Below are 26,584 nucleotides of genomic sequence, written 5' to 3'. Positions count from 1 at the left end.
TCTATACACACACATATATATATACACACATATACACATATATATATATAAATATATATACACACATACATATATATATATATACACGCACGCGCACACATACATATATATATATACATACATATATATATATATATATATATATATATACACACACATACACACATGCATATATATGCATACATACATATATATATATATATATATATACACACATACATATACATATATATAGAGAGATAGATATACATATATATAAACATATATATACATATCTATCTATCTATCTATCTATATATATATATATATATATATATATATATATATATATATATTTATATAGATATATGTAGATATAATTTTTTAATTATTTTATATAGACATAGGTTAGTATATTTTGCTCACAAGGAGTATTTGAATCAATACTGCGTGTAGTTGGAAGCTTATATAATAGTATGAACATTCTTAAGCGTTATTGAGCAAAAAGTTTGATGCTTTGAACAATTTTTGAGAAAAGATGAAAGTATTCCAGACAATCTCCTTAATATAACAGATTGATAGAGTTACTTGTCATGCAGAATGGTTTGCATTTATTTTCTGCAGTTAATTCTACTTTGATGCTAGTTTTCCTTGAAAATTGAGAAACATTTTCTTGAAAGTAACAGAAATAAACATTGAAAATGCTTTACACATTGCTATTTGCAGGACTGTGCCAATGCAGAACTGGAAAAGGATACGTTTCTGAGGAAATGGGAACACGAAGTTGAAAGCCATCAGGCAACAATGTCCCAGTTCAGTGCATGTCAGGCGAGCATATCTTCAAAATCAGAAGTCAATTTAGAGTCAATGAAAGGTAAAGCAATGAAAACGTACCAAAAAATCCCATAAAAAAAAGAAAAAAACGATTTATGTTGCAGTTGCTATAAGAGCTTTTCTCTAAGACTGGCGACGGTTATTTTAATAATTTCTTTTTTTTTTTTATGCTGTTTTTGAGCCCTAGGATTCATAAGGCCTGCTGCCTGGTTTTCATGGTGTATAAATGACTGAGATCAAATTTCTCTGAAGAGGATGCTAGTCCGTTGCATGGTAGATGGGGGGGGGGGGCGAAATGAGGCAAGTTGATTGCATTAGCCGGTTTCTTGTTATTGAAAGGCAAAGTTAACCTCAGCAAGAATTGGACTCAGAATGTAAAGTACTGGAAGATATGCCTCCAAGGTTTTTGTGTGATGTACTGGTAATTATGCCTGCTTGCCACGTTGGTTGGAGTTATACTGACCCCCTAAAATATATCTGTTGGTCACCTAGACAAAATTTTTTGACAGAATTTGCATAGTTTTCTATTAATAAACATTAAATGCATGGAGATTTTTGTCCTGTATTAGAATTGTAAGAAATAATTAAATTAATTAAATTATTGTTATCATCATTTGGTTTGGTGAATTGAAATTCCACTGAAGTCAATTTTGCATTCATTCTTTTGGGGTGAGTAAAATGAACACCAGTCAAGTGCTACGGTTGATGTAGTTGACACCCCGCCCCCACACAAAAAAGAAATTCCTGGCCTTGTGCCGAAATTTGAAACAATTCTATATAAGGCAGCGAGCTGGCAGAATCATTAGCACATTGGGCAAAATGCTTAACTTTCTTCCAGTTCTTAAATGTTCTGAGTTCAAATGATGGTGAAGTCAACTTTGTCTTTTCTCCTTTCTGGATTGAAATAAAACCAGTTGAGGTAATCGACTTCTTCCTCTCTTCGTAATTTCTGGTCTTGTGCCAAAATTAGAAAGAATTATTTGCTTTGGTGGACGACAGAAACATTAGACTACTGGTCAGTTACATACTCTTTGCTTACAGTTCAAAGGCAATGCAAGGTGAATAAAATAAAGTATCAATATATTTGGATTGATTGAATCAACTACACTCTTCCCTCAGAAATAAAAGGCCTTGTGCCTAAGTTAGAAATTATAATTATTATCAGGGCAGAATCAGTAGAATGCTTGTCAAAATACCTTATTTTATTTAGTTATGTTCCTTTGTGGTCCCTGTTCACACCCTACAAGACGTGACTTTAACTTTCATCTACCTAGGGTTGTTATCATCATTTTAGTGCTTACTTTTCCATGCTTGTATGAGTCTGACAATGTTTTGACACATATTTTCTATAGCCATATTCTCTTTGTGTTGCCATGACTCAACATGATTTCATGGAAGATTGGAAATAAATGACACTGCTTGTATGATGGTAATGTCCTTCTGCAACTATTGCCTGATGTAAATACAAAGAAACATGTGCACAGACAGACAGACACACACACAGGTCCTTATACTTTGTTCCTGGACCTCCTTTAAATAGTGGTCTAATCTCCGTCAAATCACACTTCATCATACTACAGAAGGATAATATCTCCCATGATACAGTCTGAATGAATGAATAACTGTGGTAAAATGTCTAAAGGTTTCTTCACCAATCCTTTTCATTGGTGAAACTTAATTTGGTGTGGATCAAATTTTAAGCTAGTTCAACATAAAGTATTTACAAGGATACACACAAACAAACACACACACACCACACACACACACACACACACATATATACATATATACGTCCCACCCATACTAGCATGGAACACGGAGGTTAAAAGATCATCATCATCATCACCATCATGATATATTACAATCAAAAAATATCAACTAGATAACAGTTGACTCAAAGTTGCAATCTTTAGCTTCCACCATGGTCTCAAGTTGACTCCAGGACTTGGCCCAGATTCCCTTGCTTGGATCTTCCATCACCCTGGCTTGTGGACACAATCAGAATGCCTGCTGTGTCTCTTCCTGCTGGCCACAGCTTCATATCCATGTCACGCCTTATGGCCTTTACAGTATTCACTGGACATTGAGCAGCAGTCATGATATCAACATTTCGATACAACACCATGGTCTCAAGTTGACTCCAGGACTTGGCCCAGATTCCCTTGCTTGGATCTTCCATCACCCTGGCTTGTGGACACAATCAGAATGCCTGCTGTGTCTCTTCCTGCTGGCCACAGCTTCATAATCCATGTCACGCCTTATGGCCTTTACAGTATTCACTGGACATTGAGCAGCAGTCATGATATCAACATTTCGATACAGCTCTTTTCCAATATTCAGATGACATCCAATCCTCTGTGTCAGCTAACTTTTTCTTGACTACAACTTTAATCTTTTTGTTCTCCAATGCCATTGACTGTTCACTGATATGACTGTTCATACAAGTTGTTCCTGAAAAAAGGAGACGTAAAAAAAAAAATTATGAAATTTAACCAGAATACCGTGAATATATCATGATGGTGATGATGATGATGATCTTTTAACCTCCGTGTTCCATGCTAGTATGGGTGGGACGTATATATGTATATATGTGTGTGTGTGTTTGTTTGTTTGTGTGTATCCTTGTCTTGGAATCATGTGATGGCTATAAATGGATATCACCATCATACAAGTGACATTGTTCATTTCTAGTCTTTGTGAAAAACATGTGTGACCATGGGGCAAATATTGTCTGGAAACAGGTGAGGAGTAGTAACAGGAAAGACATCTGGGCATAGAAAAGCCTGCCTCAGCAAATTCCATCTAACTCACCCAAGCATAGAAAAGTTGACCTTGATGATGATGGTGGCACTGTTGCTGCTGCTGCTGTTATTGTTGTTGTTGGTCTCCTCAAGCACCTGAGGATAACTCTCAGAAGCACTAGAGTTGCAGAAGGGAGACGAATCAATTCGTCCATTGTAGCCCCTAGTTGGCGGATATAGCGTTCCACCATTAGGGCTGGACATCTCAGCCAGAGATGTTCTGCAGTTTTCACCTCCTCATTACAGAGTCTGCATTGATCTGTGTTGCTGCGTCCTGCCATCCTTTGCCACTGCCTGGGGGTGTTGAATTGGTAGACAACCCATCCCCCCCCCCCAGACCCAACAATTAGAGAATTGCAACAAACAGCAGCCCTAGTAGCAGCTGGTAAGATTTTGATGGTGATCTGGGTGCTGGATCATTGAAACCTCCGTGGCAATGAACTTGCAGATATGCAAGCGAAATGTGGTTCGGCGCTGCCACAACCGGATGCCACCATCGATGCAGCCGCTGCTGCTGCAGTCACAGGTTGTCTCAGATGATGGCAAACATGTTTGTGTGTTTATTTTTTTTCTTTTGGAATGAAATTTCTTTCTTTCATGTTGTATCATTCATTCACTTCTTATTTTGGTCCCTTTATTCAATTTTTTCTTTTTCTTAATATTATAGAACTTCAGGTGAGAATTGAGCAAGAGCGGAGTGTGCGGCAAACAGCTGAAAGTGAGAAGCTGCAGCTTGAGAAAGAGAAGAGTGAACTGTCTTTAGATCTGTCCCAGATGAGACAGACAGTGGAGATTATACAGAGGGATTTGAAATCAGAAACAGAAAAGGTATGTCCCATCCACCAACCTTTTACTCTTTAATTATGTTGTGTTTGTAAGCCAATGGGTCCATGCTGAAATGGTAATCAAGTTCTTCGTATTTACACAGTGAAGGAACATTTTGGGGAATTGCTCTATATTTTGGTCTAGCCTACCCTCATACTATGATTGTGTACATATCTTAAGAGAAATTTGCCTTGTATTTAGGACACAAAATATAAACACAGCAATTTCATTTCAAGCCACTGTGGAAGCCTCTATGTAGTCACTCGACATACTAGAAATGACAGCCAAATTTCCATCAAAATACATTCTACCATCTTGAAAAAGAAATAAGAATACATTGAGTAAATATAGTGTAACTAGAACTACATCTTAAAAAGGCGGAATGGTTAAGGCTAGAATGCCCTTAGCCATAGGTTTGTTCTAATCTGAAGTGAAATAACAGCAACAACCATTGTCTTCGCTTCCCTCATGCCATATTTCATGTAGTATAACTGAGGAGAAGCATTCTGAAACATGTTGGTTATACTTCAAAGTAAATCTAAACAATAAGCCTTCAGAAAGCATGGAATAAGTCAAATGGAATTGGCACTGTAATAGTCTAAATTCTGCTAAAAGAGTTGTCTGTGATATATGCCAGCATAGAAAAAAAATGTTAAAGGATGATGATGGTTTGTATGAACATATGTACACTGATTTGTTCTGCTTTTTATATTTAACCCTACAGTCTCTTATGTGGTGGTTTAATAAAGTATGTGATTGAGTATTATCTAGTAATTGATATTTGATTTAGATGTATTTCTCCATTTTCTTATCTTGTATATATATATATATATATATATTTATTATCATTTAACGTTTGTGTTCCATGCTGGTATGGGTTGGATGGTTTGAGAGGATCTGATGTGTTCAAGGACTACATCATGCTCCAATGTTTGTTTTGACATGGTTTCTATGACTTGGTGGCCTCCTTAATAGCAACCCCTTTACACTGTGGTCTGGGTGCTTTCCTTGTGCTGCCTGCACTATTGAGGTCACCATGCAGCTAGCAGAACTACATATCGGTTTCATGCTAAGGGACAAGGGGATCAAACTATGAGAAAGAATAGGGGTGGCAGTACAAGTTCTTGTTGAGGACCTGCATGGCCATTCACATCTAGTTTGGGAAAGGGAGAGAAAATAGGAGCTGCAAGAGATAGATAATGGTAGCAAGGTGCCTAGGAGGTCTTACAAGGCTCAGGGTATGTTGAAGAGAGTTGGTTTGCAAGGTGTATGTATATATATATATATATGTAATATGTATAATATGTATATATAGGCGTAGGCATGTCTGTGTGGTTCTAAGAAGCTTGTTTCCCAATCATGTGGTCTTTGGTTAAACCCAGCTGCATGGCACCTTTGTGCAAGTGTCTTCAAGTGTCTTCTGCTCTAGGCCCACTGATTAAAGACTTGTGAGTGGATTTGGTAAACAGAAACAGAAAGAAGCCCATCGTATTAATATATTTATACATGTGTGTGTGTGTGTGTGTACTTTTGTTTAGACATCAGATGATGGTTGTAACTGAGCATCATCATTATACAAGTGAGATTCTTTTCAACTGCCACAGACGAATGATGCAGAATCTGCAGAAATTATTACCCAGTCTGTATCTTCATATTTATGTAATGTAGTTTATTACAGAAGTCCAGTCTTGCAGTAGAAAATTTAGAATTCTACAGTTGTCAAAGAGAATCCTTATCACTGGCAATCTGATTCTCATTATATTTTCATATTTTCCCCATCTTGGGCTCAGGCGTGGCTGTATAGTAAGAAGTTTGCTTCCCAGCAACATGATTCCAGGTTCAGTCCCTCTGTGTGGTACCTTGGGCAAAGTACCACACAGAGGGCCAACTGAAACTTTGTGAGTGGATTTGGTAGATAGAAACTGCAAGAAGCCCGCTATATATATATATATATATATATATCATCGTCATTTAATGTCTGCTTTCCATGCTGGCATGGGTTGTATGGTTTGACAGAGGACTGGCAAGCCAGGAGGCTGCACCAGGCATATATATATGTGTGTATGTATGTATGTATGTATGTATATATATATATATATATACACACACACATATATTTGTGCATTTGTTTCTTACCACCATTTGGTGTTGGTTTGTTTACATCCCTGTAACTTAGTGGTCTGGCACAAGAGACCGATATAATAAGTGCTGGGGACGATTCATTTGACTACAAATTCTTCAAAGCAGTGCTCCAGCATGGCCACAGTCTAATGAATAAGAGAGATAGAATCATAGAATTGTAATTCTATTGTCTCTTGCTTTGTTTTGCAGAAAACTTCCATAATTTATCTAATTTCATTAGAAATTTCTTGTGAACATTTTATCCTGTTGTTACAACTCATTAACATTTACTCTGGAGCTGCCGTGTTACAGTTATTTTAAATTTTAGCAAATAAATAAATAAAAAAAGATATAAAATTCCAAACTATTTCTGTTCTGAGCCAACTTGGTATTTGAATAATTTTTATCTCTAATAGTCTGTTAATATTTGTTTTGTCCCAGAACCGTTCTGTTGATTACAACTCTGTGTATGGATTAAGTAACATAATGGTGAGTGAGGGCACATCCTCTGCAGTCTTCCCCTTTAGATTATGTAAAAACCATTCCTCTTCCTTGTATTGCCTAGTTTGTGTTCAGATCCCACCAGTTTTACATGAAAGAATAAGTACCTTCTGGTTTTCAAAAGGAATGGATTACTGCCATGTTACTTTAAAATTCTGACAAACAACTCTTCAGCTGTAGCAGATTAGTCTGTAGAGTTCAGGGCAAAATTTGTTAGATTAATAGTTGAGAGTAACTTGTCTTATAATGTAGGTTAGAGAGATTTCAAGGTCACATAGAACCTTCTTCGCACTAATTATTATTATTATTATTATTGAGAGAGCAGTACATGCCATCAAAGTGATACTGGGGTAAAATATACAAAGCCTAGTATACCCATCATGACTACCCGTCTGATAAGGGTACACTAGGCACATGTATCACAATGATATGTGCACATTACGGTGATCTTATATCAAGATAAACAGCGCATGATCTTGCAGGTGGGGGCCCAGTTAGAATTTTCTTCTAGTCGAGTAGCCCATCCCACTCAAAAGGTCCCTGAATAAGGGTCATTTAAGGATGTTGAACAAAACACCCATGTTTCCAGAGGTGAATTATTCAAACTCCAAAGAATTCCTCTCAACACATGGCTATGATGCTCCCCCCAGAACAATAAACGAAACACCTATGTTTCCAGAGGTGAATTATTCAAAACTCTAAGAATCCCTCTCAACAAATGGCTGCATCATGATCAGAATGCATACCTTGTCAGCCACTAAGGGACAAACCCAAGTGGTTATGGTCAAACAACTGGCAATCAAATCTGTGGTATTGAGCAGAATATTTGCTGTAGTCCATCTTTTTTACCAAGACAAAACAATGTACTTGATAGCACTTCCAATCAATTAAGATCAGAAGCTATGAGAGCCACTGCCTGGTACTGCATCAGGGCCAGTCTGTCTCTATATTATTATTTCCTGAACAGAATTATCTTGTATAAAATATAATTGAAAGATATTGCCAAATAAGACCAGTGTGGAATAGATGAAGTGGAACATTTTTGGTGTTTAGGGTTTCTGAAGCTGATTGTCACAGACTGTGAACAAATAAAGATTTCTTTTTCCTGTAACTTAGCCAGTTCACTCCTCTATCATCATCATCATCATCATCATCATCATCATCATTTAATGTCCATTTTTTTCATGCTTGCATGGGTCAGGCAGAATTTGTTGAGGTTGATAGTCTATGGATGGATGCCTTTCCTGTTATCAATCCTTGTCTGTTTTAAAGCAAGGTAATATTTCCCCCATGACTGGAAATGAAGAACCTCACTTGTATGATGATGCTCATTTACAACCATTGTATGATGTCTAGACAAGGGTAAATACACACCTATGTATATGATGGGTCTTTTTGTAAATCTACCAAATTCACTCACAAGGCTTTGGTCAGACAAAGGCTATAGTAGAACATACTTTTCCAAGAGCTACACAGTAAGACTGAACCCAGGATCACATGGTTGGGAAGGAAGCTTCTCTGCCACATGGCTATGACTCTGCCTGCTCAAGGCTATATTAGAAAAACACTTCCCCAAGGTGCTGCACAGTGGGATTGAACCCAAGTTGACCTCATGGCTGGGAAGCAAGCTTCTTAACCACACAACCTCACCTGAGCCTACCGAACAATAGTGTTAAAATTATGTAAGAGATGCAATGACTAGGGTTTCAAGGTGCTAGACCTTTGACTATGTGGGCAGGACTTCAAGTTTTTCTGCTGGGACTATTTGTGTTGAGATCCTCAATAAGAAATGCTTAACCCTTTCAATACTAACCCGGCTGAAACCGGCTCTGGTTCTTTAGTACATGTGTCTTGTTTTCATAAGTTTTGAATTAAAATCTTCCACCAAACCTTAGTCACAATCTATGTTCCTAACACTAGCTTAATGATAATGAAGTTACTTTACTAAATTCTTTGTTATATTTAACCCTTTAGTGTTTAAACCGGCCACATCCGGCCCAAAATATTCTACATGTTTTATATTTGAACTGGCCATATCTAGCCTCTCACACCTAACCTACATTGACATTCTAAAATTAACCAATCACATCATTGAAACCTCAAAGCTATAAGATAATGCAAGATTAATTCAAAACAATTTGTGTGAAAAAGTATTACATTTAACAGAATAATCTGAACACTAAAGGGTTAAAGTAATTGAAAGAAACACGGAGAATCTCAAAATAAATACAGTAACGAAAGGGTTAAATCTTGTCTGATTGACAAGTTCCTCTTTTATTTCAAAGGTAGTAGTAGTAGTAGTAGTCATAGTATGGAAGGCATTCAACTGTAAATACAATTGTTTCAGATTTTTATTGTTGCTACCAACTGACCTTTGTAAGAAAAAATGGATGTTGAAGGGTGGAGCTGAGAAATGACATGACATCTCCTCTAGCTGCCATTAAACATTTGAATACAGGTTCCCATACCTCCAAGATTAAGTAACGAGAGACAAATATCTATAAGGGCCTATGAAATAAAACAGATGAAATTATCAATGTAAATCTTCAAACTCATCACTCTCCATCCTCCCTTACGTTTCCCCCACCTTTCTTTATTAGTAAATAATGATATGCAGCTTCTTTGTAGCATCTCTTTGTCTCCTGTGTTAGAATGGCACTAGTCTAAAAGCTTCTGAAAAACCTAGCCTCAAAGCTTTTATTGTTTCAACTTTGTTATCCCTACATTGTGTACATGTGTGTGCTTGTATATGTATGTATGTATGTATGTGTGTGTGTGTGTTATATATATATATATATATATATATATATATATATATATATATATATACATATACATATACATACACACGAGGTCTGATCAATAAGTGCCCAGACTGTTGCCATAGTAACAAAGTTAAAGCATGCAGAGTAAAGCCGCTTGGCACAGATTGACCTTGAAACTCTGCTGTGCATTAAGTTTTAACATTTTAGCTCACTTCCACTGTTTACAGCAGTGCTTGGAAGGAAGGTGTGTAGCATGTGATCGTTGCATTGACCATGACAGTGAAAGTTGAGTAGAGAATCTGCCTCAAATTTTGCCAAAAGCTTGGCAATACCTGTTCAGAGGCCTATTCTTTACTCTTTGCTCATTTACTTGTTTCAGTCATGCTGGAGCACTGCCTTTAGTCGAGCAAATCGACCCCAGGTTTTATTCTTTGTAAGCCTAGTACTTATTCTATCAGTCTCTTTTGTCAAACTGCTAAGTTATAGGGACGTAAGCACACCACCATTGGTTGTCAAGCTATGTTGGGAGGACAAACACAGACACACAAACATATACACACACACACATACATACATACATATATATATATATATACACACATATATATGATGGGCTTCGTTCAGTTTCTGTCTACCAAATCCACTCACAACGCTTTGGATGGCCCAAGGCTATATAGTAGTAGACACTTGCCCAAGGTGCCATGCAGTGGGAATGAACCTGGAACCATGTGGTTGGTAAGCAAGCTACTTACCACACAGCCACCCCTGCATCTATGCAAAGTTTACAAAATGTTTGCATTGTTCTCGACACAATCAAAGAGATCTTGTGCAACTGAAACCCAAGTGTCCTTTTGGTCAGCTGAAAGCAGTTTTGGCACAAACTTGACAGACACATGTCTCATACCCGAATCTTCATTGATGATGAACTGAACCGTAACTAATCTGCACATCCTCTGATAACTCATGGATGGTGATTCAATGATTTCCCCTCACATGCACATCTGCAATGTGTTTCTCAGTTCTGCTGGTTGCGGGTCTCCGAGAACGTACATCAGTATCAAAATTTTTTTGACCATCTTGGAAATGTCAGAACCACTTGTACACTTTTGTGCGACTCCTACACTCCTCTCCATACACGTTCTGTAACTTTGTGTTGGCCTCTAAGCAGGTATCGCCACGACAGTTCTCCCTGTCATGGTCGATGCGATGCTCACACACTACACACCTTCCTTCCAATCATTGCCGTAAACAGCGGAAGTGAGCTCGAATGTTAAAACTTATTGCGCATGCACAGCAGAGTTCAAGGTCAATCTGTACCAGGCAGCTTTACTCTGTATGTTTTAACTTTGTTACTATGGCAACAGTCTGGATACTTATTAATCAGACTGTGTGTATGTGTGTACATATATACACATGGACATTAAATGAATATACATACACATATGTATGTATGTATATATATATGTTTTTTTTTTCAAAGTAGCCATCTATGTACCAAACTAAAGGTATATACACCACCGATAGGCTCGTTATTGCAGTATTTAAAGGAGTAAAACTGAGATAACGTATCTTGGAAATGTCCATAAGAGATGTTATCTAGAGCAAATACTACTGTAACTGGCCTATTGTGTATATACATTAAGTATGATACATAGATGACTATTTTTAATTTAATACTCCCTCAGTTGCATCTACTGTGTGTGTGTGTGTGTATATAAATATAATCTTGTATTTTACTGGGGTTTTTCTGTTCTGTTATTTCTCTTCTCTTCACTTGCCTTTTTGTTCATTGCACAGGTTTCATAAATGACAATATGTATGTGCGCCTATATATATATATATATATATATATATATATATATATATGGGCATATACATATAGAGTTCTTCCACCCATTGCTGTGATGTCTTTCTGAGTAAACGTTTTATTGTTTTAGTTTGTTAAATCTTATATATGTGTCTGTGTGTGTGTATGCATGTATATGTATGTATGTATGTTGCATTTGTGACTGATGCTGAAGATTCCAGTATAGTAAAGGATGTCACTTTAATATATTATATTTTGGATTGACAGGTGAAGAATTTGAATCTTCAAGTGGAGCAAGAAATACAGAGACGCAACTTAATGCAAGGTGACTTGAAAACCCAGACGCAAGAACTGAACAAGGCCAAGGCACGGGAAAAGCAGTATGATAAGGTAAGTGAATGCGTGTCTCATGAACATCACATTCGACAATTATCACTCACCTGCAAAATGACTGAAAATGGTTAAAAACGGGTTTTGCACATGATAGGCACTGAGGTGACCAGAAACTTGCTTTGTAACTGCAGCGGTTTGAGTTCGATCTCACTGTGCAGTACTTTGGTTCAGCATCTTCTACTATGGCTTCAGGTCAGTCAAAATCTTGAGTGAACATGGTAAATGAAAACTGTGTTGAAGCCTCTGTGTTAGTGTGTGTGTGCAACAATGAAAGCAGTGGTTTCCACCAAAGTGAGTGGTGCTGTCTCTCTGGGGGTGGTGGGAATATCTGCTGAAGAAAAGTGGGGGCGATAATAGGGTGGCCAAAACGGGCAATGAATGTAAGAATGATAAAATAATGAGTTAAGTGGGTTAAGTTTTATATGTGAAATACAATAGTTTTGAATTTGCTGCAGAAATTGGTCTATGTTTGTGGTGATAAGGGATGAGGAGGACCCTAAAAATGTGACCTAGGTGCCTAGTGGGTGACAACCCGAAAAAGTTTGGGAACCCCTGTTCAAAAGCCTATTGTACATTTATCAGTGCTCCATTATCTCTGTTCTGTGGGTAAGGGGTTAAACTGATGGGAGCAGGAAACTGAACTATCAGAAAAATGATATGGAGATTTGTGGGTTTATAGTGTCAAGATTGGAAACACACTTTTTATCATGTTTACCACAAATACCATTATTCCTATCAACACTGTCACCAGTAATATCATTACCACCACCACCACCACCACCTCAGTCGCTACCCCACCTCCACCAGTGCTTCCATCATATCTTCTGTCATTGCCTTCAACCCTACTCCCACCACATCTGACATTAACCATTGTATTACTACTGTTACCACTAACATTTTAATATTACTATTTGCATTTAATACCTCCACCATTGGTGATGATAGCACCATCATCACCATTATTAACACTACCTCCAATATCATGACCCCCACCACCACCGTCTTACTGAAAGCACCATCACTAGTATCACTGCATCAACATTACTACTACCATTACTACCACCACCACCACTGTCACAGTCCTGTTGCAAGCACCACCACAGCTGTTCTCTTTTTCACTATCCCTTCACACCACCACCACCACCACATCAACCACTACTACCAATATAACTTATTACTACTAACCATGAACCAATGAGAGGAAGGGAACTTCTTTAGTACCAGGGTGAATTATATGTTCATAAAGAACCTGCAAGAATGTATATAACACGAAAAAAATATTTAATTCTCCAATTTACAAATTTATAGATATATAATCAGTATTTAATTACTGATTTTATCTTAAGTTTTAGACTGTTTTTTTCTTTCTTTTTTTTTTTATTTTTTATATGGGTTTTTAGAAATTTCATCAGCAAGCAGTTTCAAATTAGGACAATTAAACAAGGAGTATCCCATGCCTGCTCAATGTGGTTGCTTGACCCATTAGAAATAGCAACCAAATTTGCCTCAGATGGCAGCTTGTAATTTTAAAAATAAACAGAAACACAACATAGTCTTAGATATACTATCGTATACCATCTTTGTAAGCAAGATGAGATGGTCACAACTGGAGACAGATTTGATCATAGGCCTGCTCAATCATGGTTGACCCATGGCTAAACATCAACATCAACAACCCTCCCAGTGATACTATTACTAATACCGATGCTTTCACAATGAACACCATTTTTTATTACGGTCTCCAACACCCAATAACATCACTGTTACTTTTACTGTCAGTGTCAGAGCACTAACCAGTACTACCATCTTATAATTCAGTTAAAAATGTCAGCACACCCAGTTCTCAATTAAATACTTTGATATTTTGCATGTTATTTATTAATGATCTGGGTGTGTTTGGGATAATATCAACTTTACAGGCGACCATTCTCACAGTAGTCTTAGAGCATCATTGGAATAGATAACAGTTGTGGAGGGAACCCCTCTGCTGCTGCTTGTCTGACTGACCCTTAGTCCACCTCACCTTCTTCCTGTTTAACGGAACTCTTTTAGGGTGTAATAATGTCTCATGATTCTGCTCTGTTTGTAGGATCTCAAAGAACTGCGAGACGAGAAGCAAAAGGCTGAAGAAGAACTGAGAAAATTAAAGGAGTAAGTTACCTTTTCTGTGCTTTTCATGCCCTGCTTTTTGTTGTCTTTCTTGTGCATCATCATCATCGTCATCAACAACAACAACAACACACACACACATGCACTTATTGGTAGGTAAGCAGATGAATGATGACACAGAGTAGGTGATGGTTAATTTAATGCAATAATTAACTATCTCTCTGTCTCTCTTTGTGTGTGTGTGTGTGTCTCTCTCTCTCTCTTTGTCTCACAATTTTATGTCTATGCTCTGATAATCCTTCTCCTTCTTCTGTCCCCTCACATTACACGTTCTTCCTACTGAAGTTCTCTTTGCAAATTTTTTAAAATCTTTTTATTCTGTGCATGAAGCCACTACTTTAATTTTCTCTTTGGAATTTATATCAAAGTTGGATGTATCTTCTAGTGTGAGATTTAAATGCAGTGATAGCTTGTGTGAGTTGTATTAGTCTGTGTGGGAGTGTGTGCATGTCCCTACACCCTTCCAGCTCTCTCTCTCTCGACACACATACACACGTCAAATTTCGTTCTTTCTGAATTATTCATTTTTCATGTTTATTTTCTTTACATTATACACCAACTTTCACACCCTCATATGAATGTTTTATATATGTTTGCGCACACACACACACACACACACACACTATATATTACATTGTATAAAAAATGTGTCTCTTTACACTAAGCTCCATGATATATGTCATCATAATGTTATGTGTAATTTTTCTGAATTCTTCACTTGATGGTAAATATCCTAAATATTTGTCATATTTTCTGTTTATCTCTGTAGAGAATCATCGTTAGCAGAACTTCAGATGCGAGAATTACAAGACCAGTTTGAAGCAGAATCTTATTTCTCAGTAAGTATTGCATAAATTTTCCAGGCAGCAGCATTTGCTTATGCATTTTACCATGGTTTATATGACTAGCCTTGTCAGCACCCGGATTAAACGTCGTCATCATCGTCATCATTATCATTTAACATTTGTCTTTCCATGCTGGCATGGGTGGAATGTCTGACGGGAGCTGACAAGCCAGAGGCCTGCACTGGGATCTTATCACCTGTTTTGGCTTGGTTTCTATGGCTGGATGCCCTTCCTAATGCCAACCACTTTTCTGAGTTTACTAGGTGCATTCTATGTAGCACCAACACGGGTGCTGTTTACATGGTGCTGGCATGGGCACCTTTTACGTGGTGCTCCATGGGAGTTGTTTAAATGGTGCCAGCATGAGTACCTCTAATGTTGAACTGGCAGAAGGGCCTTTTAAATGGCACCAGCATGGGTGCCCTTTTACGTGGTGCCTTTGTACATGGTGTTAGCACAGATTCTTATGTGACAGTGGCATGGATGCTTTGTATGTAGGACCAGCATGGGTGCTTATTATGTGATGGCAGCACAAGTGCTTTTTATGTGTCACTGAGACTTCAGTTTTTAATAATCTATCCTATTCTTTTATTGTGTGTGTGAAACTAAAGCAGGATGTGTTATGATCTTTCTCTATTAAAAGTTAATTGTATTCACTTGTAACAATAGAAAAAATATAGTAACTGCTAAAGAGTAGCAGTCCAGATAAACAAGTTTGTGTTTACTATTGTCCTGTCATACTTAGTGTGTATGACTTTTACACACAACACGAAAGTTCTTTTGCCTGTTGATGCAATGAGCAAAAAGCACATTCAGTTTTAAATTGCTCCTCCACATATTTCGTTGTTTAATTCTCACTGGGAGAAACTCTGTGTTTGTATTACAGTCTTTATACCGAGCTCAAGTGAAGGAATTAAAGGAAGAAATCAAAGATAATAAGAAGGAACACCAAGACTTATCTGTGGACATTTCTACAATGGAGCAAGAAAAGTAAGTTTGTTCTTCTATCTGACCTCATATCATCAGAATAGATAGGTGCAGACGTCCTCTCACATCTGTTTAGTGTTTTTGTGTCTTGCTTTTGGATAGTATGTTGTTAGTCTTAGCTATGTTTAACCTTTAGTTCATTTTACTCAAATCCATGTTTTCAAAGTGAAACATTCTGTTACTTCTTCAAAAGTACATAGTCAACTACTCTAAGTATGTAGTTATTTTTTGATATGTGAGTAACAGTAGTCACAGATTTTCAATGGATGGGTCACCATTCACAGAATTTCTAATGGTGAGAGCCTCAGGTCTTCTTTAATAAAGGACCATTTTTATGGTGTTCTCGATATGTACATATGCGTCCACATGCATGCACATGTGCACACACACAAACACACATGCTTGCCCGCATGGCAGGCTCCCCACACAATCTCTGTCTATCAAATTCCACCCACAAAGTATGATCAGCTTGAAGCTTTAGTAGGAGACACTTTTCTGAAGGTACCATGCAGTGAGCCTTGATCTAGAATCATGTGGATGCCAAGCAAAACTTATTAATCACACAGCCATGTTTACACCCAGTTACCAGCGACCATCATCATCATCATTTAACGTCTACTTTTCCATGTTTGTCTCACAATTACTGTGACTTGAAACTTAGCCCCTTGTAGGTAGTAAAGAAATAGAAATAGGTATGAGAAAGGAACTCAGTTTCAATTAACTGTATACTCTACAGCTTGTAATTAGTATGCTCCTCCTCATTCATTGATAAAAAGTAGTTTGAATAAACTTATATATATTCATTTTCACTTTGGTAACCTCACCAGTGTTGGTGCCACAAAAATGTAGTTAGTGCTCTCTGTGAAGTGGTTGGCTTTAGGAAGGGTATCCAGCTGTAGAAACCATGCCAAGTCAGAATTTAAACTCAGCACAGCCCTCTGGCTTGTCTTTTCATGTAGAACTGTCCAACCTATGCAGGCAAGGAACATTAAATGATGATTATAAAACCATCCAGATTTCTGAGTACCTTATTTCTTCTAATAAATATATACATACATACTGGTGGCATGTAAAAAGCACCATCCGACCATGGCCGTTTGCCAGCCTCGTTTGGCACCTGTGCCGGTGGCACGTAAAAAGCACCCACTGCACTCACGGAGTGGTTGGCGTTAGGAAGGGCATCCAGCTGTAGAAACACTGCCAGATCTGACTGGCCTGGTGCAGCCTTCTGGCTTCCCAGACCCCAGTTGAACCGTCCAACCCATGCTAGCATGGAAAGCAGACGTTAAACGATGATGATGATGATGATGATACATACTTATTTATATATATATTCATGTGACCTCACCAGTGGTGGTGCTATGTGAAAGCACCCAGTGCACTCTGTAAAGTGGTTGGTGTTAGGAAGGGCATCTAGCTGTAGAAACCATGCCAAATCAGAGTCTGGTGCAGCTCCCCGGCTCTGGTCATACTGTCCAACCCGCACCAGTATGGACAACAGATGTTAAATGATGATGAAAAGCTCCTTTTGAGTGCTGGGTCTTGCAGAGGCAATGACAGAGACCTTTGGCATTGTCATGCTTGAGAAGAAGACCCATCAAGCCAAGTAAAATTGCAGTCATGGCAGATACTGGTGTCACGCAAATGGCACCTATTCCAGTGGCACGTAAAAGCACCCATTACACTCTCAGAGCGCCTGGCATTAGGAAGGGCATCCAGTCATAGAAAATCATACTAAATCAGATTGGAGTGTGATGTAGCCTTATAGATTTCCAGTCCTGATCAAACTGTCCAATCTATGCCAGCATCGACAACAAACATTAAATGATGATGATGATTATGTGTGTGTGTGTGTGTTGAAAAGCTGGTGATTTGCATTGTGGCTACTCAGATTCTAGCTGTTCAAACAACGAAACTGAAAACTATTTTGTCTGTACCTTCAAATGGGAGTGTATGTATGTATGTGTATATATGTGTGTGTGTGTATGTATGTGAGAAAGAATGCTTATAATGACTTCATCTGTAGAAATATATGACATGGTATTTATTGCATTCACCAGTGAAAGGTTGAATAAAAACTTGAAAATGGCCACATCAAAGATTGAATCTGAACAAATAGCACGTACAGTGGCTGAAGAGAATCTCTCAGATCTTGAGAAAGAAAAGACCATGCTACAACTGGAAATTAAGGAACTGAAAACACGACATAAAGCAGAACTTTCTCGTAAAGAATCGGTCATTAATGTGGTAAGTCTCTTTACTTAGTCTGTTAATGTTTTATTGCTGTTGTTGTTGTTGAGCCCCAGGTAAACAGACCATCGATCAGATGTGATCCAGTTGAGACCATCCTGTCTTTTCCTTTTTTTTTTTGTATTAGTTTACATTGTTCAGTATATCCTTTATTAAAGACAGTAATATGTGGTTTGAGGTAGATTTGGCTGCTATTGCTTGCAGGCTGAGCAACCATGTATGTTCTTTGTGTGTGAATATTTAGTACATTTTTAAAGGGGTTGAAATTGACAGAAATGGTATTGTGCCTATTGAAATGTTGTGCAGCATTTAGTTTTTCTCTCTTGATATTCTGTGTTCAAATCCGACTGATATTGATTTTGTCTTCCATTTCTCTACAGTAAATAAAACAGGTACCAGTAATATATTGGTATGAATTCAATTGACCATAACCTTCCTTTATTAAACAGATCTCATAGTTAAATTATTACTATTAATTCAGTTTGTGATATTATTATCAGGTCTGTGAGAGTGGCACAGAGGTTAACGAGTTGAGAATTAATTAATATTGTTAATGACTGAGTTGAAATCCTATCAGTCAGCTTCTATGTTGTATTTGATCCTACTGTTGTTGGTCTGCAGGAAATATTTACTATCTCCAGTTCAATAGACTGCAGCTGCTCCAACACATCATCTGGAATGATATTATGCAATAGAAATTTATAGAGGGTCAAGGGGTCACCAGCTGACTGGGGTACATGAAACCCAAGTAGAATAAAGAGTGATGTCAGCAATAACATGAGGACTTTTCATTTAGTATGTAGGATGTCTGTTGTTTTTGTTGTTATTTAACACCAGGTCATTCTAAGTGGATAGATGTCTACTCAAAGATTCTCAACCTTGATCCTCTCATTTTCTGTATCTCAGACTATATTGTCCAATGTGACTTTTTTTCCTTTAGTGAATAAATTGTGATTTGAAGATTTAGTTGCTGTTTGTAACAGATCGAGTGACTTTGCAGACGTGTCCTCATTGGCCCTTGTTTTACTTCATTCTGCCAGTGCTATTGTCCCTGTTTAATCCTGACAGAGCCCTGATCTAGCAGTCAAAGAATTTCCAAACATGACAAATTACTTGGACTATATTAACCAATTTGTCCTTCCTTTTTTTAAGCAGGTAGGATGTGATACCAAGTAGTTTTGGCTGTTATTTCTAGTAGGCTATTGATTCATATCAATAGTAGAGAAATTTATGTAGTATATGTCATCTTTGTCTGGCATAATATACAGATGTTTGAGTGTTATCAATTAGTTTTTGTCTGTCTAGCTCTGACATTTGTTATTTCCAACATATCACCAATGACATCCAGCATTATAAGAGTGGTCAGTTCTAAAGAAATATAAATAAAATAAGCTGTGTGCCTGCACATGCAAATGTCTGTTCATACGTTTTCTTCTTGTAAATTAGTGAACCAGTCAAAGTGTGTTGATGATTGAGTCCTTATCAACCAGTTGATTGCCATATTTTGGTTGTCTGTGAGTGTAGCCGAAGCAGCTGTAGGACTCTCTGAATGGGATGAGTATTCCATTGAGTCGTTTCTATGAGTATTGTAGTGTTTTTTTTTTTTAATGACAAGTCCTGGTTTATGTGAAGCAGTTTTTGTCAAATTTATATAATGTGGTTGATATGAGGGATTGCAAGACCCTCATATGCATAGATTGAATTGTAGACTTTGCTGTTAATTAAATCTAAGGTTGATTGTTTGAGCAGATGCTTTTGTTAACTTCAAAAATATTCTGTTCATTTATTTATTTTTGTAAAGTCTAATATTCTTGTAATAGATAACATAAACAAAGGTTTTTAATTATAAAATAAACCTTAAATTAGACACTGTTTTTTCAGGATGAATCCAACACAGAAAAAGAATGTGCTTAGAACTCTCCAAAGGTGGTTCTAAGCACAATTTTATTACTGCCTTGGAATCATGCCTATAAGGGCAGTTCTATGTACATCTTTGTAAAAGTCTCAAGTTTAATTTAAAGTGTGTAGTCAAATAGTGTACTTGACTTAGCTCCCTTGAATATAATCTTTTAATTTTTTTGCATTTAGTTAATGTCTTTTATTTTTTGCCCATTATATTTTACTTTTTAATTGGAACAAGCACATATTTTCAAGTTGTTTATTCATTTTGTCTATTTTATTGGTAAGTTGTGTGGTAGTATTAATCCAAGCAAAACATTATCTATTACTAAAGAATACCCAGACTTAGATTGAGTGAGAATTAGTCTTAAGTATGTTATGATATTTTAAGACAGGTATGTTATGGTATTTTAAGACAGGTATGTTATGGTATTTTAAGATAGCCATTGAAATTCCGAGCCTTTAAAAAAAAAAGTAAAAGCTAAAAAAATCTGGTAAGTCTGTGAATTAGAGCTGAACTACAAACTGTTATCTCATTAATTTAAAGCCCACAGAGCTACTTCTTGGTTATTGTTTCTACATCCCTAGTCTATGTGGATGTACCTTTTCTAGTTAATGTGAGGGGAGCTGTTAAGGTGGTGAGCTGGTACAGTTGTTAGCGTGCTAGGCAAAATGCTTAGTGGAATTCTGTCTGTCCTTATGTTCTGAGTTCAAATTCTGCTGAGGTCGACTTAGCCTTTCATCCTTTTGGGGTTGATAAAATAGGTACCAGTAATCACCCTACCCACTTCTCTGAAATTGCTGGCCTTATACCAGAATTTGAAACCAGTATTAGGGAAGCTATCTGGCTGTTGAAACTTTTATTCCAACAGTTCATATCCAAGAATTCTGATTCACAGAACTCTTCAACTTGTTACTTACTTGGAACAATGTTTGGAAGAATGCTTAAAAAAAAAAGTAGTGTAGGTCACATTTCAGAGAGTGTTGGCATTTTAAAATAGGATGTTTTGTTTCTTTTTTTTTTTTTTAATGATCATTTCAAAATACCGAGTAGTTAAATATTAACTATTGTATTTGGTAACATAAACGACAGACAAGCATATTAGATCCACCCCAATTTCAGCTGTGCATACTCAGGGGAAAAACAGTTTTAGTACATTCAACAACAAAATTAGCTTATAGTTAGTCCATCTTTGTATATAGGACACTTTTTGGGGAAATTAGTTTGTCTTATATGACATGAAATACAATACTTAATGGAGTATAACTTGGGGACTTGTGACTTTTGAACCTTCAATTAACATTGTTTTAGAAGCTATTATTTAATAAGGGTATTGTTGTTGTAGTTCAGCTCCAGTCCCTATCAGGTCAGGTTTGGGGTCACGCACTGTTGCAGCACATTGCTGCATTCACCATTTGTTGGTATATTCTTGGGTTGTCCTGAGCAACCCATTGAGCACAGTCTCAATCAGTACCCATTTCCATGAGATACTTTCTCAGCTACCATGACCATGCGGCATGTGCTTGACTAACGCAGACCATCATTCCAGTCAGATTCTCAGTGAGGAGAGCACAGTAAGCTCACTCTCGCTCAGAAAATCGAGCAACATGGCCAAACAGTCTGAGCTGATGCTCCTGGATTGTACAAGTAAGAGGATGCATCCCAGTTCCTGAATAGAATTGTTGGCTGAATATGAAATTCGACCAATGGAGACCCACAATCCTGCAAAATGCTGGCAAACTGAGGAACTGCACCAGAAGCCAGTCTGATTTGGCATGGTTTCTACAGTGAATGCCCTTCTTAACACCAAAAGTTTGCTGGTACCAAAAGCTCTAAGGGCTCTGGACAGTGTCCAAGTCTCAACTGTATAGCAAGACAGGAAAGACCATTGACCTACAGACTTGAAACTTTGTCCTCCTGCTTCGATGTCCTCCAGCGGCAAACATTCTTGTGTAATGAGTTCACAACTGCATCAGCTTCTCTTCTCAGTGTGTGGTAACGTCTTTGTCAGGGTCATCCTGAACAGCGTACAAAATCATCTGGTTGCATCTCAATGGCTGGAGTTGTCAGGGTTCCTGCTAAAGAGGTCAACTACTGACAGGATCCTGACACTTCTTGTACTCATTGAACACAAGTGGAGCTTTTGGCAGGGGCTAGTTGCAGCCTATACTGACCTCCACAAGGCATTTGACTTGGTGGACAGGGATGTACTTTGGAAGATTCTGGAGCTGTGAGGTACACAGCCAGTTCCATTCACGACCATTTTGTGTTTTTAAGGATGTCTTGGACCACATTATTGAGTGTCCTATTTTTGAGACAGTAATCTGTGATCTGAGTGAGATTTGGTTGCTGTTTCTAGCAGATTGACTTCACTGAAGCTCCTCATTAACTGAAGCCATAAAAAGACTTTATTCTATCATTCCTTCTGCAAATATCCAAAGCACAGAATCACATCAACCCTTTTGTTAATATATTTCTCTTGAAATATACTGTTTTTATTTCAATAAAACAATGAAGAATTTAATAAAATAAATTAGTTATTAATTAAGCTGGTGTATGAAAGGAATTGTCATGGTTTCATGGTTTCAGTTTAGATCACTTTAAAATAAGAAGTTTGTATCAGAGAACCAAGAGTAATCTCAGGCAGGTTGGTATTACAAGGAGTTAAGAATGGGAATGAGAAATGATTTTAAACAGAATCTTTTATTTCTCACTTGTTCCAATTATAAGAATGTGGCCTAGCTGGGGCACCACCTTGAAGAATTTTGGTTGAACATATCTACCTTGGTACTCACAGTGTTTTTAAAAGTCTGGTAATTTTTCTGTTAGTGTCTTTTGTTGAACTGCTAAGTTACAGGGATGTAAACAAACCAACAGTTGTCAAGCAATGATTGGGTGGTGAAAACCACCCCCATGCACATGATGGGCTTCTACTCAGTTTCTGTCTATCAAATCCACTTACAAGGCATTGATTATCCTGGGGCTCTAGTAGAAGACACTTGCTGAAGGTGTCCATGCAGTGAGACTGAGTCCCAGACCAAAGCCAGCTTCTTGACCACTCAACAATTTTAAATAATGGAATCATTAACAAAAAATGTTGACTAAAATATTTGCTTCTAAACATTGTTGATCAAATTGAACTTGTTTCTTCCTGTTTTCTAGTGTTTTGCAATTAACCTGTGCTAGTGCAGTGCTCTAATCAGTGATATACTGAGATGTTTATCAATAATTAAAAATAAACCATATCTAATACAAGGAACATCTGATTACTCAGTATTTAATGAATTGGATTTAATTATAAAACACCAATAGGAGTGCTGCTAAGTGGATCAGTTTTTTGTCATTGTAACTTTTGTATTTAACTTCTTGAAAACAAATGAGAACTACTTAGAATGGAAGAGATCAAGAGGTGAATCTTGTTTTATCTAAAATCTGTCAGAATTATCTTAACTCAGAGTACAAAGATCTTTGAAATATGGTAATCATAATTTTGTCTATCGTCACTGTTTTATAACATTTTAGATTTTATTTTGTGTTGTTCATATATCATTCTGTTTGGGCTGTCTGTCAAACTTGGTTGTACATTCATGGATAAAAACAAAAAAAAATCAAAAACCAGTTCCTGTTGAAGTATTTATTTTGTCTTCATTTTTTACTATTTCCCCCTATCACCCAGATGGTATTGCCATACTAAGAAGGAAGTGGTGAGTGGCTTAAGTTATTTGATTGAGAGAATAACTAAAGTACCAAAACTACGTAGTGTATTCGTAAGAGTACCGTGTGTTTTTTAGGTGTCTCTTGCTGTTTTTGATTATTTAGTTGTGATTAACTGGTCTGTGATGCTTCTATTGGTGTTAAGTTAAAATGTATTTCTTATCCCTGTGACTTAAATAGAAGTGAACTCTGTGTGAGTGTGTGTGTGTGTGTGTGTGAGTGAGGCTGCTATGATGCAAAGATAATTTCTCAGTCAATCAAATGCACATTTTATCTTGCTTTCTTCAGCTGGAAGATTCTAAACGTGAATATGGAAAAAATAACGAGCAACTTCAAAACGAGAAAGATGAATTAATAAATAGAATGAATAAAATGGCTGATGGTAAGTTTAAAATTCTTTTCTTTCTTCACCTGTTCCCCAACATGAAAGAATACTTGGCCAGCAACCAGTATCACAATGATGGCAACATCATATCTGCTGTTGATGACTTTTTTGAGCTACATGTCCTGTAGTTTAAATCCCTCTATCTCCCAACCTGCAGTCTGAATTCCTCTAACTTGTAGTCTAAATCCCTTTATCACTCATTCTACAGTCTCAATCAGTGTCTCTCAACCCTTTTTTTTTCTACCTGTAGACCCCTTTGATTCCTATTTTACTTGGATGGACTCTCCATTTGTTGTTGAAAACATTCCTATTATAGTTTTAAAGTTAAATATTATTAGGAATTGAATGCAAAATTTTTATATGATGCAGTACAGAATTTTGTCAGTAATCAAGTCGCGGTCTCAAAGCGACGAAAATATTTTGGCAAATTAAATTTAAATGTTGACGTGACTCTAACAGTTTTTTTGTGTTTTTAAATGGTTTATAAACACTTTCTACGCTGCAATTGTTTTTGTTTCAGCACACGATCTCAGATCAGGTCACTTGCTATGCAAGTCATCTCCGTAATATAAAAAATTTGTCGAAGTATTTTGTGTATTCTAGAAGTACAACCAATTCATTGCACATAATTTTTAACAACGAATCTTGTACGGAACCCCACTCATATGGACTCTGGTTGAGGACCTCTGCTCTAAATCCTTCCATCACTAAACCTGCAGCCTAAATCCTTCCATCACTAAACCTGCAGCCTAAATCCTCCCATCACTAAACCTGCAGCCTAAATCCTTCCATCACTAATCCTGATGTCTAAGTCTTTTCTCCAAGAAACATAAATACAATAGGGTTTTAGATCATTAAAAAAAAAAGAAAATTTACTTCACTTATTATTCTGAAATAGTTTTCTAGTGAAATAATAACTTCTAAAATTAAGCACAAGGTTATCTGTCATGGGGAAAAACTAGAAGTAGTTGATAGCTTCCATTACCTGGGTGACCAAGTCAGTAGCAGGGGTAGATGCGTAGCTGCTAGAATAAGAATAGCCTGGACAGAGTTCAAAGAGCTCTTACATCTGCTGGTAACAAAGGCCCTCTCACTCAGAGTGAAAGGTAGACTGTATGATGCATGTGTGCGAACGGCCATGCTACATGGCAGTGAAACATGGACTGTGACAGCTGAGGACATGCGTAGGTTTGAAAGAAATGAAGCTAGTGTGCTCCGCTGGTTGTGTAAAGTTAGTGTGCATACATGACAGTGTTAACGCCCTGAGAGAAAAGTTGGACCTAAGAAGCATCAGTTGTGGTGTGCAAGAGAGAGGACTCTGCTGGTGTGGTCATGTGTTGCATATAGATGAGGGCAGCTGTGCGAAGAAGTGTCACACCCTAACAGTAGAAGGAACCTGTGAAAGAGGTAGACCCAGAAAGAGATGGGATGAGGCAGTGAAACACGACCTTCAAATGTTGGACCTCACACAGATAATGACAAGCAACTGAGACCTTTGGAGATATCCTGTGCTTGAGAAGACCAGGCAAGCCAAGGGAGACCGTAGTCATGGCTGATGCCAGTGTCTCATAACTGGCCCACTTAAAAGCTCCCTAAAGTCATTGGGCAATATGCTATGCTTGTGAAGGCTGGTTGAACCGAGTGAAATCGTAATTGTGGCCAATGCCAGTGCCACCTGACTGGCATCCATGCATGTGGCATGTAAAAAGCACCATTGAAGCATGGCCAATGCAAGTGCATTTGACTGGCATCCATGTAGGTCGCACATAAAAAGCACCATTCGAGCATGGCTGATGCCAGTGCCACATGACTGGCTCCTGTGCTAGTGGCACATAAAATCACCCACTACACTCTCGGAGAGGTTGGTGTTAGGAATGGCAGCCGGCTGTAGAAACCTTACCAAATTGGAGCTTGGTGCAGCCTCTGGTCTTGCCAGTTCTCAGTCAAACCATCCTACCTATGCCAGTATGGAAAGCGGATGTTAAACAATGATGGTGATGATGAGTCAGCCATGAAGTTAATTAGCTCGTCTTTCTATGAGTATAATTTAATTAGTTAAAATGACTGGTTCACTGCATTATGTATGTTAGTGTCCTCCTCTATACTAATTTTCTTTTGTTTTTCATCATAGCAGGCATTGCACTACTTTTGTCCATTCTTTGATTTGATAGTTAAAGCATTCAAACACTAGGGCTTTTCCTTCACTGGGTCACTGATCTGCTCTCTCTCTGTCTCTCTCTCTCTTCTACCTGACAGAAGAGAAAGTAAGGGAGTAATGATAGACAGCTACATGACAGTTGTTGATAAG

General features: G+C 37.5%; 1 protein-coding gene across 5 annotated transcripts in view; it reads left to right on the top strand.

The window, feature by feature from the left end:
* LOC115215193 (rho-associated protein kinase 2) overlaps nt 1–26,584 on the top strand; it is a 217,590-nt gene that overhangs the window by 154,450 nt on the left and 36,556 nt on the right. For all 5 annotated transcript variants that reach the window (XR_003881955.2, XR_003881956.2, XM_029784383.2 and 2 more), the window contains exons 19-26: nt 706–853; nt 4,282–4,442; nt 11,901–12,023; nt 14,116–14,177; nt 14,965–15,034; nt 15,927–16,030; nt 18,088–18,274; nt 24,180–24,273. Coding sequence is in view for 3 of the 5 variants with exons in the window: in XM_029784383.2 (XP_029640243.1) it covers nt 706–853; nt 4,282–4,442; nt 11,901–12,023; nt 14,116–14,177; nt 14,965–15,034; nt 15,927–16,030; nt 18,088–18,274; nt 24,180–24,273 (949 nt within the window). In the remaining 2 variants the exon portion in view is untranslated. The remainder of the gene's footprint in view (nt 1–705; nt 854–4,281; nt 4,443–11,900; nt 12,024–14,115; nt 14,178–14,964; nt 15,035–15,926; nt 16,031–18,087; nt 18,275–24,179; nt 24,274–26,584) is intronic.

Source organism: Octopus sinensis, linkage group LG8, assembly GCF_006345805.1.
Source record: "Octopus sinensis linkage group LG8, ASM634580v1, whole genome shotgun sequence".
NCBI classification, from domain to species: domain Eukaryota; kingdom Metazoa; phylum Mollusca; class Cephalopoda; order Octopoda; family Octopodidae; genus Octopus; species Octopus sinensis.
The sequence above is the reverse complement of the archived record's forward strand: the minus strand, read 5'-3'. Positions and strand labels throughout refer to the sequence as shown.